Source organism: Eretmochelys imbricata, chromosome 9 (genome assembly GCF_965152235.1).
Source record: "Eretmochelys imbricata isolate rEreImb1 chromosome 9, rEreImb1.hap1, whole genome shotgun sequence".
NCBI lineage: Eukaryota > Metazoa > Chordata > Testudines > Cheloniidae > Eretmochelys > Eretmochelys imbricata.
This window is the reverse complement of record NC_135580.1, coordinates 77,116,315-77,143,409: the sequence shown is the minus strand read 5'-3', so window position 1 is coordinate 77,143,409 and position 27,095 is coordinate 77,116,315. Positions and strand designations below refer to the sequence as shown.

Below are 27,095 nucleotides of genomic sequence, written 5' to 3'. Positions count from 1 at the left end.
AAAGTGCCCTTACGCATGCGAAAGTTTTGCAGCCACTGGGAATCGTCCCAGACCTGCAACACTATGCGGTCCCACCAGTCTGTGCTTGTTTCCCGAGCCCAGAATCGGCATTCCACCACATGAACCTGCCCCATTAGCACCATGATGCATGCATTGGCAGGGCCCATGCTTTCAGAGAAATCTGTGTCCATGTCCTGATCACTCACGTGACCGCGCTGACGTCGCCTCCTCGCCCGGTATCGCTTTGCCAGGTTCTGGTGCTGCATATACTGCTGGATAATGCGTGTGGTGTTTAATGTGCTCCTAATTGCCAAAGTGAGCTGAGCGGCCTCCATGCTTGCCTTGGTATGGCGTCCGCACAGAAAAAAGGCGCGGAATGATTGTCTGCCGTTGCTCTGATGGAGGGAGGGGCGACTGACGACACGGCTTACAGTGTTGGCTTCAGGGAGCTAAAATCAACAAAGGGGGTGTCTTTACATCAAGGAGTATTTCAGGCAGGACTTCACGGAGGGTTCCAATAAGAAATGGTGCACCTAAGTTATTGTTCTTATTGGAACAAGGAGGTTAGCCTGGCCTCTGATTGATACATGGCTAGATTTACCTCGCTGCACCTTCTCTGTGAGTGACTGCAGTGTGACCTAGAGGAATGAGTCCCCTAGACAGGGGAGGAGGCAAATGAGTACAAAACAAATCTGGTCTATTTCTTGTTTTGATCCACTCCATCTATCTTTTACATCTTTGGCTGGCAGCAGACGGTGCAGAAGGACTGCATGCCATCCACATCTCATGGCTGCTCGGCAGAAGATGGTACAGTACGACTGCTAGCAATCCGTATCGCCTGCCTGCTCACCATAAGACGGTTCAATAGGAGTGACTGCAGGACTAAAGAGAATGACCTGGTCAAGTCACTCCAAATTAAGTCCCTGCGCCCATGTCTGTCCAGGCGCTCCCAGCCGACGTGGCCAGGAGCACCTCGGACATGACAATGACGGCTACCAGTCGTACTGTACCGTCTGCTGCCACAAGGCAAGGGGTTGCTGCTACTGTGTAGCAAAGCCGTACCGCGTCTGCCAGCACCCAGGAGACATAGGGTGACGGTTACCTGAGCGGGCTCCATGCTTGCCGTGGTATGGCGTCTGCACAGGTAACTCAGGAAAAAAGGCGCGAAACGATTGTCTGCCCTTGCTTTCACGGAGGGAGGGAGGGAACGGGGGCCTGACGATATGTACCCAGAACCACCCGCGACAATGTTTTAGCCCCATCAGGCATTGGGATCTCAACCCAGAATTCCAATGGGCAGCGGAGATTGCGGGAACTGTGGGATAGCTCCCCACAGTGCAACACTCCGGAAGTCGACTCTAGCCTCGGTACTGTGGAAGCACTCCGCCGAGTTAATGCACTTAATGCACTTAGAGCATTTTCTGTGGGGACACACACACTCGAATATATAAAACCGATTTCTAAAAAACCGACTTCTATATATTCGACCTTATTCCGTAGTGTAGACATACCCTGAGTTTGTCTGCCTGTGCTGGGAGGATCACTCCCAGTTGCAGCATAAACATACCATTAGTTAGGGTTACCATACGTCTGTATTTTCCCAGACATGTCCAGCTTTTTGGTTCTTAAATCACCGTCCGGGAGGAATTTTTAAATATCTTAAAAACGTCTGGGATTTTGCCATTATTATTTTTCCCCAAAGAAGAGTTTATCATTCAAGAAAGAGAGTGAATGTTGATCACTCAAGAGAGTGCCTGCTTTTTCCTCCTAGCTCCCAGCGCTTGCGCCACGAAACAGCTGTTTCGCGCAGCTGCGGGGGAGGAGGGGGAACGCAGCGCGCTCAGGGGAGGAGGCAGGCCGGGGTGGGGATTTAGGAGGGGGCGGAGTTGGGGTGGGGACTTTGGGGAAGGGGTTGGAATGGGGGTGGGGGTGGGGGGCGTGAGCAATAGCCCGCCCGCCCTCCCATGGAGTGTCCTCTTTTTTGAATGTTCAAATATGGTAACCCTACCTTAGTAGATGTTGAATTCACCATTTGTTGACAGGGCTGCAGCAAGTCTCTCTTGGAGCCAAGACAGTGGAGATTCTTTGACCTTACCAACTCTGCTCTGACCAAAAAACGAGCACTCTATGGAGGTTGGCTGAGGCTGGGAGAAGCTAGTCCTGCCATCTCCTCTGCAAGAAGGGGATAGTGGAAAATCCCAACCATGAGAACAAAGAACCTAGGTGTTGGTATGGAGATATAAAAACTCAAGAAACCCACAGGGACAGACAAGGTTTGGGCAGTAGAGAGGAAGAGACAGGCATGCTTTGATAGCAGGGGGGTCTGGCTTCACTGAAGGACTAGACAAGGTCAGAGCAAGCTAGCTGAGCTGGACAGGCTCAGCAAAAACAATGAGGAGTCCTTGTGGCACCTTAGAGACTAACAAATTTATTTGGGAGTAAACTTTCATGGGCTATAACTCACTTCATCAGATGCATGGAGTGAAAAATACAGTAAGCAGGTATAAATATACAGCACATGAAAAGATGGGAGTTACCTTACCAAGTGAGGGGTCAGTGTTAACGAAGTTAACTCAATTAGGGTGGATGTGGCCAACTCCCAACAGTTGATAAGAAGGGGTGACTATCAACAGAGGGGAAATTACTTGTTGTAGTGCTAATGAAGCCAATTCAATCATGGCGGATGTGGCCCATTCCCAACAGTTGACAAGAAGGTGTGAGTATCAACAGAGAAAATAATTTTTTGTAGTGAAAAAATAATAATTTTCCCTCTGATACTCGCACCTCACTCCGTCTTTCTGTCTTTACCTGCAAAATGAGAGTAACAAAGCTTCCCCCAAGTGGTTGTAGACATCTTGTATGTTTTTTGGATTTCACCTACAATAAATCTCTCACCCATTTTATACATGGGTAAAAAGAGAGACAGGTTAAGTGACTAGTCTGGGAGTAGGGTTGCCAGGTGTCTGGTTTTCGACCAGAACACCCAGTCGAAAAGGGACCCAGACGCTGACCAGGCCATTAAAAGTCAGGCAGCTCCCAGAAGAAGTGGCATGTCCCCCCTCTGGCTCCTATACATAGAGGCAGCCAGGGGGCTCTGCACACTGCCCCCGCCCCAAGCACCAGCTCTGCAGCTTCCATTGGCCGGGAACCGTGGCCAATGAGAGCTGTGGGTACAGTGCCTACAGATGGGGCAGCACACCAAGCTGCCTGGCCGCGCCTCCACTTAGGAGCCGGATGGGGGACATGCCACTTCTTCTGGGAGCTACCTGAGGTAAGTGCTGCCCAGAGCCTGCAACCTTGACCTCCACCTATGCCCCAACCGCCTGCCCCAGCCCTGATCCCCCTCCCTCCCTCTGAACCCCTCAACCCCAGCCTGGAGCCCCCTCCTGCACTCCAAATCCCTTGTCCACACCCCCAGCTGGAGCCCTCACCCCCTCCCACACCCCAGCCCCCTGCCCCAACCCTAATTCTCCTCCTGCCCTCCAAACCTCTCAATCCCAGCCCAGAGCACTCTCCTGCACCCCAAACCCCTCATCCCCAGCCCCACTCCAGAGCCTGCACCCCCTGCTGGAGCCCTCAACACACACCCAGAACCCCAACCCCCTGCCCCGGCCTGGTGAAAATGAACAAGTAAGTAAGGGTTGGGGGATGGAGTGAGTGGGCCTCGGAGAAGGGGCAGGGCCTTGGAGGAGGAGCAGGGCAAGGGTGTTCAGTTTTGTTAGAGTAGAAAGTTGGCAACCCTATCTGGGAGGCACTAGGTGTTGGTAGATTAGGCAAGAGGCCTTGCTTCTTACACTGGCTAGCTCTGTAAACTTGGATTTCACTTAATTCTCTATACAGTGGACATGATCATTTAGAGAGCACCTAATCTCACCATCCTTTAGGTCTATACAAGATTTTCATTATGTACATCTATATTATATTTTCTGGGCTTGTAATATATCTTTTCAAACAAAAATTGTGTTTATATAGAGTTAAGATTGAGAATACATACCTGTATCTTAATGGCACTCATTGCAGGAATGTTGTAATTTTCCCTGGAACAAATATTACAAACTCAGGAAATTCAGATTTCAGGTTGCATAGTCCTATAGGAGCTAAAATGATTATTAGTTCGCTTTAGTAATTTGGATTTGATATTAGATTAAACTAATTTTTAAAGATGCATCAGTGGGCTTTTTATTATTTTTTTCCTTCATGGTATCTGTCTTATATAAAACAATTCATATGGCAGCTGTACTTGCCTGTGTGTGCGCACGCATGCACATGACTAACTTGTGTACATGCTTTTGTGTAATGTTGAATGTGTAATTATATCATCTCCAAACCTCCTAGCCTCCCAATAAAATTTATCCAAAGAAAGAGAGCTCTCAGTTCTAAATTGAATGTTTATGCTATCAGAGTATGCTTTAAGATGATCTACTCTGTTCTAATCGTCATGATTTGGAACTCTTCCTAAGAAGGCAGCTCACCTCGTTAATCATACCTCTTTTGACAGATATGTAATATAATCTACCCTTTTGTGGGACTTCTTTAAAATAGGCATATTTCCCAGAGTTCTGCTTACATCAAAAAAAAAAACCAAGAAATTGACCTGATTTGGTGGAATTGGAATTATTTTTCAGCAAACCCCACCTTTATTAATTAAATGAGCATAGTTGTTTCTTTTTAAATGTCCCACCTATATCTTCATGTGTCTTAAAGACGTTTTCAACATTTTTTTGGTTACAGATTTTGAAGATACACAGAGTCAATCATGGTGAATGTAGTGTGCAGAAAGTAAAATCAGAGAAAAAATGTAAAGTCTGTTAATCTTTAATAAGAGATGCCAACTATAATATTTTTGAGTTGCATCACCACCTATTCTTTTCCTTCTGTAGACCTTGGAATTTATCCAGCAAGAGCGTAGGTCTGTAGGAGCTTGGGGCTAGAACCTGTTCTCTGAAGTAGGATAATATGCTACGCTCATCCCTTCTGCTGCTTTCTGTATCACAGGTGCTGCATTCTCCTTAAATTAAATGACGTGCATGTATCTCAACCAAGGTGGATTAGATTTAAATCAAATTGATTTAAATCATGATTTAAATCCCTAGTCAGGAAGACTTGATTTAATCATGTATTTCTACATAAAAGTGCATTCTTGTTGGTTGTTATAACCTTAATACATATTCTTCACATCTCAGAGATAGATGTAGGTTTTATTTTTAGAAAGTACACACTATACATTTTTTAAGTGATTTAAAAATCACTGCTGCCATTATAGGTTTTCCCTTCTGGTGAGAAAATGGTATGGTAGATCTCAAATCAATGAAGGCTACACTCAGAAAGACCTCAAGCTCAAACAGTTTCACTTTTGTTTCTACTGGCTGTCCCTCCCTTCTCACATTTCTCTCCAGACTTCTTCTTGTCCAGACCTATTCCACCCCCAACAATCTTCTATTCATTGAACTTTTGGAAACTTTGCACTTTTAGAGAGAGGTAAGGGATTGACTCTGTGTACACAAATTTGCAGAGGAACAATAGGGTTGAGGTCTGTTATTTCTCACCTCTATATATTAATTTATTTTAAAACATTTTTGCTGTTAACAAGCATGTTATCTCTGGATACACAAATCCACAGTTTGAGAACTGCAAAACTAAGCATCTCTGATGGTATCTTCTAGACTGAGCACTGAGTCCCATTGGGTAGATTAACCTAAATAACCTATACTGAAGCCCCTGGAATCCCTTAAGATTGGGTCCCTGATCCATGAACTATTGGAACTCATTTACAAAACTTTTCTTAAACATTACACGAATACATTGTCTCATACTACAGAGTTAGAATTTATAATCCCTATTCCATGATGAGATATCTTTGAGCTATAATGTATCTTAAGGTCCTCCCCTATCCCTTACCTTCCCCTGGGCTCATTTAAATCTTGCGGGACCTGCAGTAAGCCCATGCCAACTGGTGACTCCCACAACACGTGTTTGAAATGTCTGAGGGAAGAGCACCAAACAGACAGGTGCAAAATCTGCAGGATGAAGAAAGAGTGGGATTTCCATCTGAAACAACTTCTGATGGAGTCCACTCTCCGTCCCCAGCCCGCCACAGAGTGCCAGGATCAGCACCGAGAGCATTGGTGCGGAGCGCTTCGGTCTCTGTTCCAAGAGACCCTCGGCACTGACGCTCCCCAGAACCACAAGCAGTGCACACGTGGCACTGGTCTCGTTTGCCAGTGCTGCACAAGTGGCACAAGAAAACTGATAGGGGCCGTTCCCCAGTGCCGATGGCAGCCCAACCGCCAGGCGCAACAGCAGTGCGTCCCTCGACGCCCAAGGAGCAGGAGTTGGCACCACTGACTTCAGTTCCCTGGAGGGGACTGTCGAGTCCAGCGCCCTGCGACTCCCTGGACAGGCAGTGCCAGGTGGAGGAGTTGGAGTTCCCCTCCACCCCAGACGCTTTTGAAGCCGCCAGGGATTTAATAGTGAAGACAGCCTCTCAACCTCTGGCTATCAGAGACAAGCCTCTGGTGCCACTGCATCTGGTGCCATCTAGAGGCAAGCCAGCCATGGTGCAGCGATCACCTTCTCCAGTCCGACACCACTGACCTCGGCACCACTCAGGTTCGACATCACCAATCTCCAGCTTTGGACCCCGTGTGCAGTTCCCCAGTACCAATGAGACAACAATCTCAATCTCCAACAGTGGCGGAGCGGCACCGATCACCAGCACCAGACTCCCAGTCCCGGGCACAGGCATATTGCCACTGGTCGGTGTGCCGTGGTCATTGTGGTCCAGATTGATGTCATCTGACTTGGATGGGGACTCATTTTATTCCCACCATAGCAGACGTGGATGGGATAGGCGTAGAAGTGAGACACCGGTGCCATGGCCTCCACATTGGCAACTGCACCCTCAGTGGCCCTTTTGGACTACCTGGGCTTATCACCAGGCCCAGGGCTCATTTTCCGGGGGCTCTCGGTCAGTGGTCTCTGAAACCTGAGCACCCCAGCCACCTAAAGATTGCCTGGCGCTTCAGAGATCAGAAATGACGACAGCACAGGGTTCGCAGCCTGTCCAGATCACTGCCAAAACAACCACGGCGACAGCTCTGACAGCTGGCCAGACCACCGCTGCCGCAACAATGGTCAGCACAGAGTCCCCAGACACCAACCAGGAGGACACTAGAGAGCTGGAAGGTCAGGAGGACCCTATACCTTCTCTAGCCTCCTCATCCTCATCCCTGAACGAGGCGGTTGCAGGGACTTCAGCCTCGGGTCCTCCTCAGATAGATCACCATGCACACCAGGACCTCCTGCACAGAATTGCCCGTAACATTGGATTACAGGTGGAAGAGGTTATCGAGCCAGAGGACCTCACAGTCAATATCCTAATGCCGGAGGGTCCCTCTAAGGTAGCTCTGCCACGATAAAAACTATACAGATCAACATCAAAATGCAGTGGCAGACTCCAGCATCGATCCCGCCTACAACAAGGGGCATAGAGCGCAAGTACTTTGCCCCATCTAAAGGGTACGAGTACTTGTTCTCGCACCTGCAGCCCTGCTCCCTCGTAGTGACAGTGGTCAACAAAAAGGAGAGACTGGAACTGCAGCAGCCGGCTCTGAAGTCCAAGGAGTCTAAAAGATTAGACCTTTTCGGTAGAAAGGTCTACTCAACAGGGGGCCTGCAGCTGAGGATAGCTAACCAACAAGCTATCCTCAGTAGATACAACTTCAACTCATGGGGCCTCCATGTTGAAGTTTAAGGAGCTTATCCCATCAGACTCCAGGGCCGAATTCACAGTCATTATTGAGAAAGGGAAAGTGGTGGTGAGAACCTCCCTACACGCCTCCCTATATGCGTCGGACTCTGCTGCCCACACCCTCTCATCAGGGTTAGTAGTGAGAAGAGGTTCATGGCTGCAGGTGCCCCCCTTGAAGTGCAGCAAACCCTGCAGGACCTGCCATTTTAAGGTGCAGGGTTATTCTCTGAGCAGATGGACTTCAAGCTGCACAGCCTGAAGGAATCCTGGGCGACCATTACGTCGTTGGGTATGCACACCCCAGCAACCCAAAGTAAACATTTTAAACTGCAGCCTCAACAGCAGCGCTCCTACCCTCCTTGACCCAGACAGGACTTCTATAGATGGAGGGGTAGGAATGGCAGGCACGAGCCTTCCCATCCCCCATCAGGACAGGGCCAGGGCCCAACCAAACCATCATCGGGCTCAAAGCAGGCCTTTTGAAGATATGCCCAGGGACTGCGTACCCACTACGACACCGGATCCTTCCCCTTGCTTCACGAATTGGCTATCCCTCTTCTACCGTGCATGGTCCCAAATAACATCAGACCGCTGGATTCTTCGCACAGAAGAAGGGGGATATTCTCTCCAATTCTGATCATCCTTCCCCGTCCCTCTTCAGGGACCCTTCTCACGAGCAACTCCTTATCCAGGAAGTGCAGTCACTCCTCGCCATAGGGGCAGTGGAGGAGGTTCCTCAGGAGCTAAGGGGCAAGGGATTCATCTCCCGTTATTTCCTAATCCCCAAGGCAAAGGGGGGGAGGGGTCTCAGACCTATTTTAGACCTGCGTGGACTCAACCAGTTGATGCTGAAGTTGAAGTTCCGCATGGTCTCCCTGAGCACGATAATCGCTTCCCTGGATCCAGGAGACTGGTACCCTTCCCTTGACATGAAAGACGCATACTTTCACGTAGTCACTCAGCCTGTGCACAGACGATTCCTACAGTTTATGGTCGACCACAAACATTATCAGTTCACGGTCCTCCCGTTCGGTCTATCGACGGCCCCCCAGTGTTCACCAAGTGCACATCGGTGGTAGCATCCTTCCTCCGGAGGAGGCAGGTGCAGGTATATCCCTACCTCGACGACTGGCTACTACGGGGGCACTCCAGGGAGCAGGTAGAGTTAAAATCCGATTAGTCAGATCCACTTTCGAGAGACTGGGACTCTTCCTCAACATGAACAAGTCAACCTTATCACCAACCCAAAGAATAGAATTCATCGGGGCGGTGCTGGACTCAGTACAGGTAAGAGCATTCCTGCCAGAAACCCGATTCCAAGCCATAAAAGACAAAATTCAGAACCTCAGGTGGTACCTGACCACTACAGCAAGAGGATGCCTGAGTCTTCTCAGCCACATGGCAGCCTGCACTTATGTGGTCTGGCATGCCAGACTGAGGCTCAGACCACTCCAAGCGTGGCTCACTTCGGCCTCTCGCCTGGGGCGTGACAGCCTGGACTCAGTGGTCACGGTGCCAGAGCAAGTACTCGAGTCCCTCCATTGGTGGCTTGACTCTTGGGTGTGTGTAGGAGTCCCCTTCAACAGCCCACCTTGTCCCTGGTAACGGATGCATCAGCGCTGGGTTGGGGAGCACATCTGGGAGATCTCCAAACACAGGGCATATGGTCACAGGATGAGCTCTCGCTCCATATCAATATCTGGGAGCTCAGAGTGGTGCAACTTGCATGCCAAACTTTCCAGTCCCGACTGCAAAGCCAGTGTGTGGCAGTGATGACGGACAACACCACTGCCATGTTTTACATCAACAAGCAGAGTGGAGCCCGTTCCTTCCCCCCTCTGTCAGGAAGCCTTCCAGCTATGGGAGTTCTGCGTAGGACGCCTCCAGGTGAATGGAGTGGGCTATCTCCCAGGCATACAGAATGAACTAACGGACCACCTCAGCAGATCATTCCACAATTACAAGTGGTCCATCCGTCCAGATATCATACATTCCATCTTCCAAACATGGGGGTTTCCCCAGGTCGATCTGTTTGCCACCTGGAGCAACAGAAAGTGCCCAACGTTCTGCTCCTTCCAGAAACACAGCCTGTGTTCGATCTCGGATGCATTCCTGCTACCCTGGGGAGACCACCTCATGTATGCCTTTCCACCAGTCCCACTTATGCACAAGGTGCTGCTCAAGATCCACAGAGACAAGGCAAAGGTAATCCTGCTGGTCCCAGCATGGCCCTGCCAACATTGGCACACCATGCTTCTGAAGCGGTCAGTGGACACCCTAATTGTGTTACCACTCTACCCCAATCTGATCACACAGGATCGTGGTCGCTTTCACCACCCAGACCTCTAGTCCCTCCATCTCACGGCCTGGAAGCTTCACAGTTAAACCTGATGGAGCTCCTGTGCTCAAGACCGGTAAGGGAGGTCCTACTCGGCAGCAGGAAACCATCCACCAGGGCCTCTTAGCTAGATAAGTGGAAGAGGTTCACTTACTGGTGCACCCAGCTTCACTCCAGGTGTCTATACCACTCATCATAGAGTATCTCCTGCACTTGAAACAACAAGGCCTCACAGCGTATCCACTAAGGTACACCTCACTGCTATCTCGGCCTTCCATCCGGGAACGTCTGGACATTCCATATTTGCCAACCCCATGGTAGGGTGTTTCCTCAAGGGCCTGGAAAGGTTATATCCACAGGCTCGACAACCTGTGCCTGCATGGGTCCTTAAACTGGTCCTTTCCAGACTCATGAGGCCCCCTTTTGAACCATTGGCGCCTTGCTCCTTTCTCTATTGGTCATGGAAGGTGGCCTTCCTGGTCGCCATCACATCAGCTAAGACGGTGTCTGAGTTAAAGGACTAACTTCCGACCCACCCTACATGATCTTCTACAAGGACAAGGTACAACTCAGAGTTCACCCAGCCTGCCTTCCCAAGGTAGTATCTCAATTCCATACTAGCCAAGACATTTTTCTGCTTGTCTTCTATCCCAAGAACAGAGACTGCGCTCACTGGATGTTCAGCGGGCAGTAGCATTCTACATCGAGCGCACTAAGCCATTCAGGAAGTCGAACCAGCTGTTCGTGGTAGTGGCAGACCAGATGAAAGGACTCCCGGTCTCTACTCAATGTGTTTCTTTCTGTATCACGGACTGCATCCACACATGTTAAGAGCTGGCCAAGGTCCCAGTCCCTGCCATTACAGCACATTCCACAAGGACACAAACCTCGTCAGCTGCTTTCCTGACCCAGATTCTGATGCAGGAGATCTGCAGAGCAATAACTTGGTCATCGGTGCATACATTTACCTCTCACTATGGTATTGCCCAGCATGCCAGAGATGATGAGGCATTCAGCAGAGCAGTGCTCTAATCAGCGATTCCTTGACTCCGACCCCACCTCCAGGGTAGAGCTTGGGAGTCACCTGATTAGAATTGAAATGAACAAGCTCTCAAAGAAGAAAAAACAGTTGCTCACCTTCTCGTAACTGTTGTTCTTCTAGATGTGTTGTTCACGTCCATTCCAATACCCACCCTCCTTCCCCTCTGTCGGAGTATCTGGCAAGAAAGAACTGACGCGGGGGTCAGGTCGGCAGGGTCATATATTGAGCACCAAGAAGGCGCCATTCCAGGGGGCTCCACAGCCGACCCGTCAGGAGCTGCTAAGGGAAAAACTTTCCGACAACCATGCACATGGCACGCGCACACATAATGGGAATGGACGTGAACACCACATCTTGAAGAACAACAGTTACGAGAAGGTAACTAATTGCAGGGGTTTTTTTGTTTGTGCATTATAGAGCAGCCTTTTCCTGGTTGTTGTTCTTTCTCACTATCATTGGCTCTCCATTCCCACCCCATTTGTTGCCTCTTTCCCCCTCAAAACAAATCTGGGGTACTAGCTTTAAAAGAGCTCATGATCCAGAGAGCTGTTCAAAATCAGTTTCTTTAAAATACCAATATGCCGTTCTGCTACTGTGTCAGCTATTCTTCTGTGCTGAAAATATTTTTAGGTCACTTTCACTATTTGCCAGCCAAGTTCTCTTTCTTACTGGATGATGATTTAATTAAAAATAAAGTAAATGGATTATCCCACAGGGAGTCAAATAAAGTATATATTTTACTATCAAAATGAGGGATGTAACAAACTTCACCCCTTACAGGCCAGCACCATAGTCCACTAGTACGTGGGGTGTTTCAGAGTTATGCAGTCTGGATGGTAGAACTTGGCAGCACATCTTTGGGATGAAATGAGGGGGGAAATTATTATTTTAAGTGAACAATGTGCTGAATGCTTAGCTGCACCTTGCTGTCTGAAGTAGAATGATTCCACATAAGAGAAAAATGTTCAGAGTCTGCAATCCTCTGCCCCTGTGCCCTGTCCAATTCTTTATAAAAACCTAGCTAGCTGTTTCAGCATAAGTGTTAAATTCTGCTCACCCAGTGAGATGTGATGGTCACAGTGTTGTAGGGTCTGATGTAAGGGTGAAGAGAAGAGAAAAGTAAAAAGCAAACATGGGAGTCAAGAAGAGATTCTTGGGCTTGGAGAGAGCCTTTGCCAGATGGAGGAATCTTACTTCGTTTGTCTTATCCCCAATAAGAAAGATGTATATTTAATCTAGTCTATCTCTGTGTTAATACTATCTGTGCTTTCCTTCCTCCGCTGCTTATATCTATGAGGTTCTGCTCTGGTGCTAAATATATTACAGTGGACTTTTTTGGGGTAAGAGAGGGATTTTGTCTGAATATAAATTTCTAAAATTAGCAATATATTCAGAATATTCACAAAGACACCGATTAATTAAAGGCACAGATAATCATCTTTGTCCCTTGTTCTGACCACTTAACTCCCCTCCGCTGCTAGTTTTGTGTCTTTACAGTTCTTGTAAAGGAGACAAAATCATGTATGTACATATAATCTTTAGGTATCACACATCTGTATTTGTTTTTTATTGTATTGTTCTATTTGTAGTTGATTTTTAAAAAACTTTAGTCACTAATATCCTCTGTTTCTCACATTTTGCTCACGTTGAATAATACTTTACTCTGGTAATTTCAGTAGGGCTCTTTGGGGAGAAAGGTACTAGTCAGAGTGAGGATGCCAGAATCTGGAACAATTGTAAGTTATGTGAATACACATAAGGGGAGATCCTTACCTTTGCTGTGGCCTCTTATGCCAGATAAAAGTGCTAGAATTGCATAAAAGGGCCCTAAACCCCTGTAAATGGCTGGGGAGAATTCCTTTGGCACAAACTGTATTGGAAGACAGCTGTCAATCTGCCTTCTGAGGACCCCCCCTCACAAACCCTGGCATAGGGAGTATGCCCCAGGGATGGCATGGCAGGGCCTAGGCCACAGCACTGTAGAGATTCTGGACAGTGCTGCAGCCCATAGGGCAGCCCAGGGAGGCTGCCCTAACTTGGACAGGTCCTCAGGACTGCCTAAAGTTATGCTAAGGCATCTCCAGCTCCCAGAGCAGCCCAGGACTAGGAGGATACAAAGGTTTGCTGTGAAGGTACAAAGCCAACTTAACTTCCCTGTTCTCCTTCTGGTCCGAAAGTTCTTTGCTGCATCTCTTAGGGCTTGTCTAGAGAGGGACACTCAGCAAAGTTAAAGTGAAAAGGTGTAAAGTCTATGCTCATAAGTCAAAACACCTTTACACCTCCAACCCCTTTGACAGATTATTTGGAAGAACTAATACTTTTTTTTTTAAGTGTTCAACCAGATCTATAGCTAGTCAAATATAAGTCACTGATAAATACTGGTGAAAATTGTCAAATAATATATTTGACAAATATATTTTCCTGCTATTCAACCAGCTCTGGGAGTAAGTTAAATTTTAAGTATATTAAATAAGTTGTTATAAAATGTTAGATACAGTACACAATAAATGTACACAGCTGTTTTCGCTCTTTAAATAGCGGGATGTGGCTTTGGAAAGGTGTGAGAATACAGCTCTCTTTCACCATGGTTAAAAGGATTAATCTTTGGACTAGTAGATATCATGTGAAATGTTCAAGCCTGGTATCTCGCTACTTTTCAGAGTAGAACAGAACTTTAAAAATGTCTGACACTACAGTGGGCCTTTTCCTTCCATCCCGAGTGAAAGGAAAGAATATCAGCATTTTCTTGTAACTTTTGAAAGATCAGAAAAGTTAACAATGTTGAGCAAAGATGGAAGCTTAGACAAAGGACTGTCTTATGTTGTACCGGAGGAGTCTCATGACTGTATGACTGCACCAGCTGAAATCTCCAACTTCTCCTGCTGGAGATGAACAGATGCAAACCCCAGAGACTCAGAAGCTCTCAAAGCTGCTAATAATGTATTTTTTCATGTCAGAAGTATTTTTGTGTTTGTGAAAAGATCCACTTGCCCAGCCCCAGCATCTCTCTCTGCCGTGCTTGGAACAGATGTGCGTGTTGTAATATAGACTGTGAACATTGACGTCCCATGTGGTTCTCATTCCCCTTATTCGTCTTTGAAGCTAATTGGTTCCATCCATTTCAAATGTGTTTGGCTCACCACAGTTATTTGTACTTTCACTCTGTTTATAGTTCTAATGGTGTGATATATATATATGTAACATGAAATAAACTCTCATGACTCGAAAGTCTGAAGAGACAGATACACAACCCTCAAATTCCATCCTGATTTTTTTTAATTTCAATTATGCTCTCTGCCAGCTCTTCCTTTGCTTCTCGGAATACTATAGCTAGGCTCTTTAGTGATAGCTGGTTTGGTAATTGCATATCGTATGTGTAATTATGGAGTTCAGAAAATAAAGAATGGAAAGCCTCCAGGACAGTGTAGGCTTCTGTCTCTCCCTCGCTTTTTTTTTTCTCTCTGGGACAATGGAGGAAATTTTGCAATGCAGCTGTCTGCACTGTACCTGACCTTTTTGTTTCTTCAGAACCCTTTCATGTTTCTGTTGCGAAGTGTCTTTCTCCTGGATCTGAATGATTTGTTGGACAGCTTTATAATGTTAGTGAAAATCTTATTCTTTGTTTTAATATCTTAAAATTGCTAGAGCTGGCCAGAAGATGAAAAGCCCTTTCCACAAAAAAATTTGTGGTTTTGAAAAAAAATTGTCCCCAAATGGAACAAAAATAAAAAATACAACTTTTTTTTTTATCAGCCAGGATTACAAGAAAAATTCTGTATTAGGGGAACCCAAACAGAATTTGTGACTTCCCAGCTGCCAGTCTAAAAGGTTCTTGTTAATTTCAAAAGTAAAATTGATAAGAGCCTTTCAGCCCAGCAGCCAGAGAGGCAGAGTGTGGGATGTTCAGCCTCCTCCCAGCTCCAGGGCCAGAGAAGCAGAAAGCTGAGATGCTCAGTACGTTCGGAGCTGGGGAGAGGTAGGGAGGCTAAGTGCCTGGGCTCTCTGCCTCCCTAGCCCCGGTGCTGGAGGAGAGGCTGAAGGGAGGTAGAAGTCAGGTGGGCAGCCAGGGAGCAATCATTTCAGTTTTCCATTTGAACTTTTTTTCCAAAGCTGGAATTATTCTGCAGTAAATTTTGGTTTGGAGCTAGCAGATACTTTTTGGGGTTCTTCTCATAGTTTTCTTCAGTCACAGAGGTAAAATTATTATTCATTCCTTTGTCCAGGTGCCCCAGTCAGCTTGTTCTACCACTGCTGACTCCAGATGGCTTCCTTTCCCTCTCTCCACCCCAGAGAAATACTTATAGTTCCCTTCATATATGGCTTAGTTCAGCAAGCTGCAGAGCACTAAAAACCCTAATCCAGCAAAGCATGTACCTGCTTGATAAGCAGCAAAGTCAAAGAAGGCATTTACAAGTTTCTGAAAGTGACTCTTCCCCTCCCACTACCACCACTGTAACAGAGACTGGGGTTCAGTGACTAAAAAGGGATGTTGCATTATGTTCTTTAAAATCTGGTATCTGAAGAGGATTTTACTAAATATTAGGCCAAGCATTAGTGAAAAATAAGCTCGTATAAACTATATTCAATGGAGCTTTGAAATCAGAGTAGGTACCTCATGAATTGTAACATTTGACAGCTGGCCGAATTAGGGTAACTTCCAGTATTGTAGAAAAAGTGCTGGCTTTTCCCCACCACAGCTTGTAGGTGCACCTCATTTGTTCCCTCCTTACCTTTCCCGAAGATGAGAAGGGTGCAAAAGAGTCATTATTGACTGATGTATTTACTTTTCCCAATACATGACCTCCATTTAGAGGAGAATTCAGTACTATATCACTGTTCAAATCATAGTTCTATGGATTTGGCCAGTGAGCCCTTGGGCTTTACATGAGAAGAGAATGTGGAGGTACCTGCAGTCAGACAGCACTAAATTGTGATTGATAATCAAGTGTAAGTGTCTTTTAAAGGGACACTGTCACCTTAATAATAAAATTATAACTAAAAATTAAAGAAAATACTTTTTTCTCAATGTTTACTTTGTGTATTTGACAACACTTCTTATGATCAGTTGCAGTGTTTCCCCTGTTTAACCAAGTACATTTCCACATGTTTGTGTGGATATTTCATGAAACTTGATGGGGCAGATTTAGTACATGAAACTGCTATTAACTCACTTTTTCAATTTGATGAGTCTTCAAGTGGGAACCTAAGTCCCATTTTCATAAGTACCTTAGAAGTAGAGCTGTACAAAACTCAGAATTTCCATTTGATGGGAAATTTCAACATTTCAAAATTTATCATTCCAAATTGGAATGAGTTGTGCATATGATGCACCATTACTACTGACTTCATAAAATAATGTAAAAATAATAAAAGTAATATAAAAATAAAAAAGCAAAATGAATTTTTGAAATTCTAGTATGAAATTTTGAAATTTTCCATCACTAAAAATGATTTATTTAGATGTGATTTTTTTTTCCCCTGTGGACTTTTTGTCAAAATTGATACAATTTTCGGGAAAAAAAATTGAAATATTTTTTTCTAATGAAAAAAATGCTCAGACAAAAGTTTTGCAACTGGTTCTACTTTAGAGTCTAGCCTCCACTGAAACTCAATGAAATGTAGACGCTTTTGAAGATGTTACTCTTGTCTTTTTCCTCTAATTCATAATAAACTGTCATTAACACTTATTGTCATCTGTACACTGTCAATAACCCTTAATTTTGAGAGTTCATAACTGAAAATTTCCTTCAGTTGAAAGATGGTAATTAATCAATTATATATTTATTGTAATAACAAAAAGTTGGAAAATAAAGCGTATGCAACTAGAATTATTAAGAGGGATAAAATCCAACTTGAAAGACATTGTGTTGTCACTTTAAAATGTAATTCTGTAGTATTAATTTGACATGTCATTTTACTTTCATAAGAATTTGTGAATTATGATATAAAATGCTTCTGTTGCTGGAATGTTAATGACTCTGACAAACCAGTTTTCTGGAAAGAATTTACCGATGAAGTTTGCCTGTCCTTTCTTTTTTGGCTTCAGTGCACTTCAGTTTATTATGCATTTTATTCCTCTTTTGCACAAGAAAGAGGAATGGAGATAACGAGGTGAGGAGCTCTTTGGGGAAATCATTTTGTTTGTGTTGCCAGCTTTTTCCCTTCTCTTTCTCCAGTCAAAACTCAGTTTTGCTTTGTTTTTATTATGTTCTTATTTAGAATTTGTTGGACTTACCTTGCATTGCTATGAGATTCTCTTCATGGAACAAATTAAATTAAATAAATAGCATCATCTGTAAATCTTTAACACTTGTGAAAGTTCTGAAGCCAGACAGTTCAGTAAATTCCTTAACTTTTATCATTAGCAAAGTATAATTAGTGTTATGGCCCTGATTCAGTGGGGTACCTTAGCACATGGTTAATCTGCATCACGTAAGAGCCCTATTGAAGTCCAGGAACCTGCTTAAGCACCTTAATGAACTGGGGCCTGGAGGAGCATATGTTGAACCTATAGATTCAATAGGCATATTACCTGATTCAGTGGCATAGCTAGGACAGGAAAACTGGATGGGCCCTGGTTTTTGGGTGGGTGAGCGGGCAATGATAGGGGGTGACAGGAGGGGGTGCAGGAGTGATCAGGTGTCCTGGGGAGACCCCCACCCACCCAGCCGCCCACCCTCCTTACTGCTCAGAAAGCACCTGAGACACGAAGGCTGTGGGCCGTGCCCATGGAGCGGAAGGGGGCCCCGCTGAGGCTCGAGCTCCGCACACCCCTGCTGACCCCAGCTTGGTCTTCGTCAGCCCAGGTGCATCCCCCTCCTGTTGGCACCATGCACTGCTGCCCTGGTTTCTGCCCCAGTACTAGCCCCGCCCAGACCAGTCCCCACGAGGCACACCCCCCACTGGGCTACCACTGGGGCCAGAGACTGGAGTAGGTGTGCACAGTACTAGTGTTCAACCAGATCTATAGCTAGTCAAATATAAGTCACTGATAAATACTGGTGAAAATTGTCAAATAATATATTTGACAAATATATTTTCCTGCTATTCAACCAGCCGGGGTTGGGAGTCCCAGCCTTTGGATTTGGGAAGGAGGAGGGAGGCTTGAAACATTTGCAGCTGCTGGAGGAAAAAACGGGAGTGAAGTATTTAAAAAGATACATTTTACAGAACAATGGCTATACGCTTTCACGGTGAACAACGCTATTCACATTACATAGCACGTGTGATTTTGGTACAAGGTCGCATTTTGCATCTTACATTGAGGGCCTGCGGCTTTGGTGTTAGAGATCACACACGCAGGGCCGGGCAACAGAATTTGGCTTGCAGGCGGCCGTGGTAAGCCATAGTCTTTCGGCTTCTGCAAACTTCAGAACAGCAGCGCCCTCCTTTCCCATACCAAGCAAAGCCCGTTGAGTTGGCCATTTAGTGCTGCGGTTTTCCTCTTAATGTGCAGCAGCAGAAACCAAACTAACCCCCCCCCCCCTCCAATTCTCTGGGATGATCGCTTTTCCCCTCCCCCCACCGCCTGGCTGGTATCAGGGAAGATTCCTGCTAGCCAAACGTGAACAGCTCAGCGCCAATGTCTCCTCCCCCATACCGTGTGGCTAACTGCGGGGAGGATTTCTTTTCAGCCACAGGCAAACAGCCCAATAGGAACAGGCACCTCTGAATGTCCCCTTAATTAAATTCCCCTATTTCAACCAGGTTACCATGAACAATATCACTCTCCTGAGGATAACACAGAGAGATAAAGAACGGATGTTGCTCGAATGCCAGCAAACACCGGGACCATATGCTGCCAGGCTTTGTCATGCAATGATACCAGATTACTTGCTGCTAGCATGGTGTGGTAAAGTGTCCTACCATGGAGGACGGAATAAGGCTGCTCTCCCCAGAAACCTTCTGCAAAGGCTTTTAGAGTACCTTCAGGAGAGCTTCATAGAGATGTCCCTGGAGGATTTCCAGTCCATCCCCAGACACGTTAACAGACTTTTCCAGTAGCTGTACTGACCATGAATGCATCCCAAGTCCTCAAGACTACTTAATCATTAAAAAACGCTTGCTTTTATAATGTGTATTATATTTAAAAAGGTGCACTCACCTGAGGTCCCTTCTCCAGCTTCATTGGGTTGGGAGGGTATTTCAGTCAGGGTGAGAAAAATATCCTGGCTGTCCGGGAGAACGGTGTGCTGTGTGCTCTCCCCAAGGTCCTCCTCCTCCTCATCTTCCCCATCTGCAAAATCCTCAGGCATGGCAGAGAGTACCCATCGGAGTCCACGGACGGGTGGGGTAGTGGTGACGGCCCCCGCTAGAATTGCATGCAGCTCAGCATAGAAGCGGCATGTCTGGGGTTCTGTCCCGAAGCATCTGTTTGATTCTTTGGTTTTCTGGTACGCTTGTCTGAGCTCCTTAAGTTTCACGCGGCACTGTGTTGCGTCCCTGATGTAGCCTCTGTCCCTCGTGGCCTCTGAGATTTTTTGAAATGTTTTGGCATTTTGTCTTTTGGAATGTAGTTCTGATAGCACGGATTCCTTTCCCTATACAGCGATCAGATCCAGTACCTCCTGTTCGATCCGTGCTGGAGCTCTTTTTCGATTCTGGGACTGCATGGTCACCTGTGCTGATGAGCTCGCAATTCAAAAGTTCCCAGGGCTTTTCCTGTACACCTGGCCAGTGCATCCGAGTTCAGAGTGCTGTCCAGAGCGGTCACAATGGTGCACTGTGGGATAGCTCCCGGAGGCCAGTACCTTTGAAATGCATCCACACTAACCCTAATTTGAAACGGCAATGTCGATTTCAGCGCTAATCCCCTCATTGGGGAGGAGTACAGAAATCGGTTTTAAGAGCCCTTTATGTAAAAAAAAAAAAAAAAAAAAAAAAGGCTTCATTGTGTGGACGGGTGCAGGGTTAATTCGGATTTAACGCTGCTAAATCCGACATAAACTCATAGTGTAGACCAGGCCTCAGATAGGTCCAAATACCAGTACTCTATTCTGGGCACAAGCCTACTCCTCCATTTTTGTAAATCCATGCACTTGGTAATCATTGTGGCCTTCAGTCTTTGTGGTGGAGTTAAACCCAGCATTGTAGGTATATAACCTAGGATATAATTTTCAGCTGAGGTTTGGTTGCTAAAGCCAAGCAGTATTTTCACTCTAGTGTCCACCTCTTTCCGCAGCTGCCTGATTGCTGGACAGTGCCATTGCATGTGGAGAGGGCAAGGCTCCCATCTTGCACAAGCTCTGTGACATTCAAAACATTTTGAACAGCATCTTTTCTGTAACAAGCGTAGCCTGAGATCCACAGAGCCATTTTTAACATTCTATAAAATGCTTTGCCATTGGGTTTCTTTTAAGGGCTGTGATAAATCCCCTTCATACACTTCCACAAAACTCCAGACCAGTGGAGTTCCACTTTACTAGTAAACATACATAGTAGATGTGGGCAGATTACCACTTGCGATATTAAAATGCCAGTAGTGATTCTGGTGGACTCTGCCTGTATCTTGTTCCCCTGGATGATGAAGCCATACACCAGCCACCTTGAAAGCACCAAGCAAGGATTCAACTACCAGCTCAGCAGGTGCAGACGGAACATAGGAATGACCGTACTGGGTCAGACCAGTGGTTCCTCTAACCCAGTATTTTGTCTTCCAGTAGTGGCCAATGCCAGATGCTTCAGAGGGATTGAACAGAACATGACAATTTATTGAATGATCTATCCCCTGTCTTCTAGTCCCAACTTCTAGCAGTCAGAAGTTAAGAAACACCCATACCATCTGGTTGCATTCCTTACCATCTTGACTGATAACCATTGATGGCCTTATCTTCCATGAACTTGTAGAATTCTTTTTTTAACCCAGTTATACTTTGGTCTTCACAACATCCCCTGGCAACCAGTTTCACAGATTGAAGAAATACTTGTGTGAAGAAATACTTCCTTATGTTTATTTTAAACCTGCTGCCTATTGATTTCATTGGATGTTCTCTGGTTCACGTGTTCTGTGAAAGGATAAATAACACTCACTTTCTCCATACCATTCATGATTTTATAGACCTGTATCATGTCCCCCTTCAGTCATTTCTTTACGAAGCTGAATAGTCCGTCTTTTTAATTGCTCCTCCTATGGAAGCTGTTTCATACCCTTAATCATTTTTGTTCCCCTTCTCTGTTCTTATGTTTTTATGTTTGCTGACTGTAAGCAGCCAGACACAAGGGCCATTACAAGAGCTCAACATGAAGCTATGCAGTTAAAGGAGGCCTTGAAAGAGCACTTGAATGGTCAGCCACAGTAATCCGTTGTGCTGGACTGTTCTCTGGCCCTGAAGTATTTGCTGTACATTTATAATTATTACATTGTGTGTTTCTCTGAACCAGAGTTCTTTGAGTAGTGTCACTGTGGGTGCTCCACATCAGGGGTGCCTGTACCTTTGATCAGAGATTTTTGGTAGCGGTGCCCATTCAGCCCATGCATGCATTCCACACGTCCTCATGCCCCACACTGAGGCTATATAGGGCTGCATGGGCTAACCACCCACAGTTCCTTCTCAACCACCTTCAGCCTGAGACGGAATCTCCACAGGCCTGTTCTCTCCAATATTTCAGCAATGTATGTTAATTAGCATATAGTTAGTTACCTTATAGTGTTTATAATTGTTGGAACAGGTGTTCCCTTTGGTCTTTTTTTTTTTCTTTTTTCTTAAAAAGAAAATAGAATAACTTTTTTTATGGATAAAATTTGTTAATAGTTGTTACAAACTTCCCTTTCTAGAGATTTTTTTATTTGACTCAGGAATGCCAGGCTTCCCGGTGCCTGTCCTGCCATGAAGCTACTCCAATCAGTGACTGGCTTTCCAAGTGCTTCCGGTTTGGGTGATACTTGTATCCTCAGTAAGTGCAATATGTGCATGTCCTTCAAGGGTAGATCTCAGAAAAATAGGGAGAGGGAGTAAGCTTTACAATCGGCTTCAGATTCAGGGGGAGAGAACCCCCTCTACATAGATCTCCCAGTACCACTAGTGCCCCGTCCATGTCAAAATCTCAGTCACTGGCAACCACTAGAGATGTAGGCAATACTGCAGGATCGAGTACATCTATGGTACTGAAGTCCTCAACAACATCTTCTTCTAAGAAGAATGAGGTAAGGAGTACATTCCCAAGAAGTCGCCAAAACACAAGAAGGCTACATAGACCTCAGGTCCCAAGGGGAGTTCCATGCAGGCTCCGAGTGATGTCAGTGCTTCAACAGTGAAGAGAAGCCAGTCATCTAAGACAGACTTGGTACTGAGTTTGGGTACCTGCATCCAGAGCATCAGAGACACTATTGAGAAGAGTTCTAAGCCCACCCCTGAAAAACACTTGGTAACGGTAACACGAAAGTCAACTATACCAAAGATGTATGGTACAGATGGGATTGGAGCCAACTCACTCCCATGCCAAGTGCTCGGTACCAGCTGAATTGGTACCAAAGCTGTCTTCCACAGGTTCTCAACTGACTCCATCTTTGATACCCATCAATACTGCAAGAATTTAGATACCCTAAGGAACTGATAGTATCTTTGGAGCAGGAGTCTTTTCCTCAGCCAGTCTCCAGTTTCGTATCTCAAACTACCTAGCGCTTATGGCCAAATATGACTTTTTGATCTATGGGCAGATGGCGGATATTGCAGATAAACTACTTTAGCAGCATCATGCCTGCTTCCAAGCTCCTCTACCTGTTTGTTGTACCATTGCCTCTTATTGTATTAGTAAAACAATGAAAAGTCAATACCTATGTCCTGCTATCTTGGGGATGGGCTGGGTGCCATCTTTACATTTAAAAGTCGTAAGGAAAATACGTGCAAACACTTACCCAAGATTCCTTCCCCTTCATCTGGCTCATCCATTGACAGCACTCGCTAGACTGCAGTGGAGTCTCCAACAGGTCCTGGTTCATGGCATAGCTGGAGACTGACTCTCTCTCCTGTCCCCACCCCACATTTCCTCTCTCCTCCCCCTCCTGCCTTGCTGTTCATGGCAGGGGTTTCTTTAATACAGTAGGGCCACATCTTAATACAGTTTCTCACGTACACTGTCCATTGCGATTGCACAAGCCATCTTCACTCACGCTGTCAATCACATAACTTCCCCGTGGAAAGTACAATTACTGACATGAACAAGTAATAGTAGGAAATCATATATGCATTTTCAGCATTTTTTATTGTATGGTAGCAGCTGGAAACAAGGAGGAGACCAAGCACCATATGACCAGCCATTTTTTTCACAGATCATCATTAAATGTTCCACAGACAACAGTCTGGGAGCCACTGCTTCAGTAATTTACATTAGACAAAATTCCTTGATCTTTCAGAGCAGCAGGTAGCACACCAATGTACAAAAAAGACTGAGCTACATTAGATCACTGGCCTTCTCTACAGGAACTGGAAAATTTAATAAAGAGCTTAGCAAAAAAGCTTTTCATTGGAGTTTCTCAGAGCAATATGGTTTCTCAAAGCTTGCAAAGTGCTAGCTCTGGTTTCCCTTTGGCAAAAGTGAATATAGTAAACCAAGCTTTTAGTGGAGCGTTTTGTGAAGGGTTTGACACTGGCTGGGAGGGGAATATGGTTTTAATTACTTAGCTCTAAAGAAGGTTCAACCTGTCTGCACAATGGGGAAACTATTATTGGAACTACTCAAATGTTTAGAAACAAGGGATGGGGGGAAGAGTAGGTGAGGCCGGGAATGTGAAGTCTGTGGCGTGCAAGATGGTGTTTAAGAATCAGGCCAACACTTACATACCGGACTTGGGTGAAAGTTCTTGAATGTATAAGTTCAAAGGAGTTCTTAAGATTGTTTTCTTTACAAAGTCATTCGTGAGAAATTAATCCTGTGATCTTACTGACAGCTGAAAATGTTGACACTCCCTTTAAGTGTCCATTACGTTAAATTAAATTACAATGGAAATTCATATGTCACCCACATGGGTCATAAATGAATACATTATGACTGTGCAGTTATAGTTATGACCAAATTCATTTGGAGAGGGAGCACTTAAAAATTAAATTTCTTATCAGTCACATTTTTTTAAAGGGCTTCAACCAAGCTTCAACAGTTGTGCTTGCAGTTTTGTGTACCAATTTTTTGCATGCATCCACTTTTACACAAACAAATTCTCAAGATGCACGATCAAAACCTGTGTGCAAAATTGTGGGCCGTTTAGCAGTTGAGGTGAAAATTTGGCTATATGTGTTAATAGAGCCATGGCTCCATGGATGAAAAATATTTTCCATCATAGAACTGCTGTAGTCCAGAAACAGATGGTTTAGTTAACCTTCATCTACCCAAAAAGGAAAAGAGAAATTCTGTTAGAAATTTTCACCAAAATTCACTATACTGAATTCAGCCATCATAGTTTATAGATCATCAGTTTGAGAGAAGGCAACACAGTAGGATTTCACATAAGTGCCTGGGTCTCACAGGTCATTTGATCATAGGCCTATGCTTTCCACAGCACTAGCTTACCTTGCTATTCTGTTTTTGTGCCAAATCACATTCCAGCCACCTTCTTCGTTTTTTTTGTTATAGAGGGAACACTTACTGTGAATTTCAGTATCTTTCTTTTCTCTTTGTAGGTCCAAGTTCAGTTAAAAACAAGAAAAAGGGTAAGTTAAAATTCTAATTTAATTTACTTGCTCACTGCAATTACTTCTCTCTAGCAAATGAGAGCTACTTTTGGCTGTGAACTTTCTCTGATCAATATGAATACCGGACAAATGGCATTTTTACTCTTATCAGTCTAGGTATACCTTGCCTGATATATATATAATTTTCCACTTCTGTTGTAGTGATTGCATCATTGAGCAGGTTCATGTTTAGAATGATAGACATTTACTAATTTTTCCCTCTAAAAGCTGGCACATTAGTATTCAGAGGAGGCAGTGTAGGGGATGCAGTTGTAATTAGCTGCATAGTAATTAGCTGCATACAAATAATTCCCAAGATTTCATATTTGTAAATGCAGTTGGCTGGGTCATGGGCCAACCTTTCATTGTTTGCTTGTCCTTCATCATGTCATTTTCACTAAAATGATTTTCAGCATAATCTCTGATTCTTAAAGTTTAGTCGGCAATAAGCCTGACTTTTTAGAAAGCATGTCTGTAGGGATATGAGCCAAAGTCCATTGACTTCAGGGCTTTGGATCAGACTCTAATACCACATCCTTCAAGCTGTTCAAAATGTTCCGTGATTTATTTAAAAAGTGCTTATTAAAGAGTTTATTTTATATTAAATAGGTAATTTAGCACTTTAGCCCAGTTGGGCTGCAGTGGTCTGTAGTACCTGAGAGCTACTATTTGTGCAGCCCTCTTTTGAAGTATTTATGTTTCTGCGCAGACTTTCTGTTAGGAATCTAACAAATCAAAACACCTCAATTGCCTACTAGACTCCCTCTCAAAGGTCTGATGTCAGGAACCCGGTTTCAAAGAAGCAGTGCCAGCCTACCTACTGTTACTCTTTCCTTTGCAACCCTTGAAGTATCCTTTTTATGTATTCTGTAAATTCTTGTGTACATTTACAGAACGTTGTAAGTTTGAAAAAAAAATTGCTGTGTGCAGTGCTTGGGTTCCTCCAGATGTGGCCCACATGCTTCAAAGAGAGTGCAGTACTGATCTAGGATATGATTCAGCAAAGCATTTATTCATGCATTTAAATTAAGCACATGCTTACGTCCATCCTTGTTCACCAAAGAACTTGTACGTGTCCTTACTGTTAAACATATGTATAAGTGTTTGTTTGCTGAATAAGGATGTAGGTAAGCACGTGCTTAAAATAGGGTGACCACCCATCCCTAATTGGGTGGGACAGTCTCAAAATGTACATTTCAAGTCCTGGTCCCCGGTGCTGAATGACTCTGGGACAGCATTTGTCCCAGATTCCCTGTGGCACCACTCAATGCCTGCCTGAGGCTCAGGGCAGCACCAGCCTCTTCCCAGTTTGGGGGAGGAGCTGAGGTGGGCCTAAGTCCCCACTTGCCACAAGACCCCACCCTCTGTCATTGTGGACGAACAATCTGAAACTGTGGCTGATGCTGGCTGCAGTTGGGAACTCTGTCTACGTTTTCTAAGAACGGCGCCCTAATTATTTTATTTTCTAAAGACCTAGTTTAAAAAAAAAAAATCTGAGAACTTAATCCCGCTGATGTAGGATCAGTAGAACTAGACGCCTCATAGAAGTGATAATTATGACATTTGAACTGCTTTGGCGCAGTAGAGGAAAAAATGATAGTGCTGTATTAATCGATATTTTTCAGTTTCTATGGTGCTGCCATATTTTCCCAAAAAAATTGTTCGTTGGTTGGCATGTTCTAAAACAGAAAAAATCTCAATTCCCCCTGCTTTTAAGAAAGGAAGTGTCTGCATGCTGCCTGATACATTTAGCTGAAGACAGAGTTGGCAAGCTGGGAATCGAATAATCAAGGCACACTCTATAAAGCTATTCTGTGGTGGTGTTGGTGATTGCATGATGACCCTGTGAAATCTAGCTAGATTTATGGTATGTGGCAACTCTGCACAAAGCAGTGTCTGCTATGCAGGAGCCATGCAGATGCCATCTACTTAACCATAAGTATCAGCTTTCTCTTTTGGCTCTCAGTCAAATACTGAATACTTTCAGGAGTTTTTTGAGAGGATACACCAACACATTTCCATGTTGTGATTTCTTCCCTTGTATGGCATACATGCGTTCATGCTCACTCGCTGTCTTTCTCAATAACTCTAGCTTATTTCCTGTGCGCAAAGGGTTTCAAGTATGGGTGAAATTCTGCCCAAGAAGGTGGCTTATGTAACATCTTTTGTGGCAGAGATAGAGCATCATCCCCCCCCCAGAAGCTGACTGCTTGCTCTTTTTACCAAATTTGAAGAAAGCTCTTGCCCATCTTCCAGATGCAGCAATTCTCATACATCTCTTCAGCTCTGGAATGATCGCCT

General features: G+C 45.0%; 1 protein-coding gene across 1 annotated transcript in view; it reads left to right on the top strand.

The window, feature by feature from the left end:
• Window positions 1-27,095, top strand: part of EDA (ectodysplasin A) — a 186,628-nt gene that overhangs the window by 145,008 nt on the left and 14,525 nt on the right. Inside the window, exon 3 of the mRNA XM_077827034.1 lies at window positions 24,744-24,773. Within this exon, the coding sequence (XP_077683160.1) occupies window positions 24,744-24,773 (30 nt within the window). The remainder of the gene's footprint in view (window positions 1-24,743; window positions 24,774-27,095) is intronic.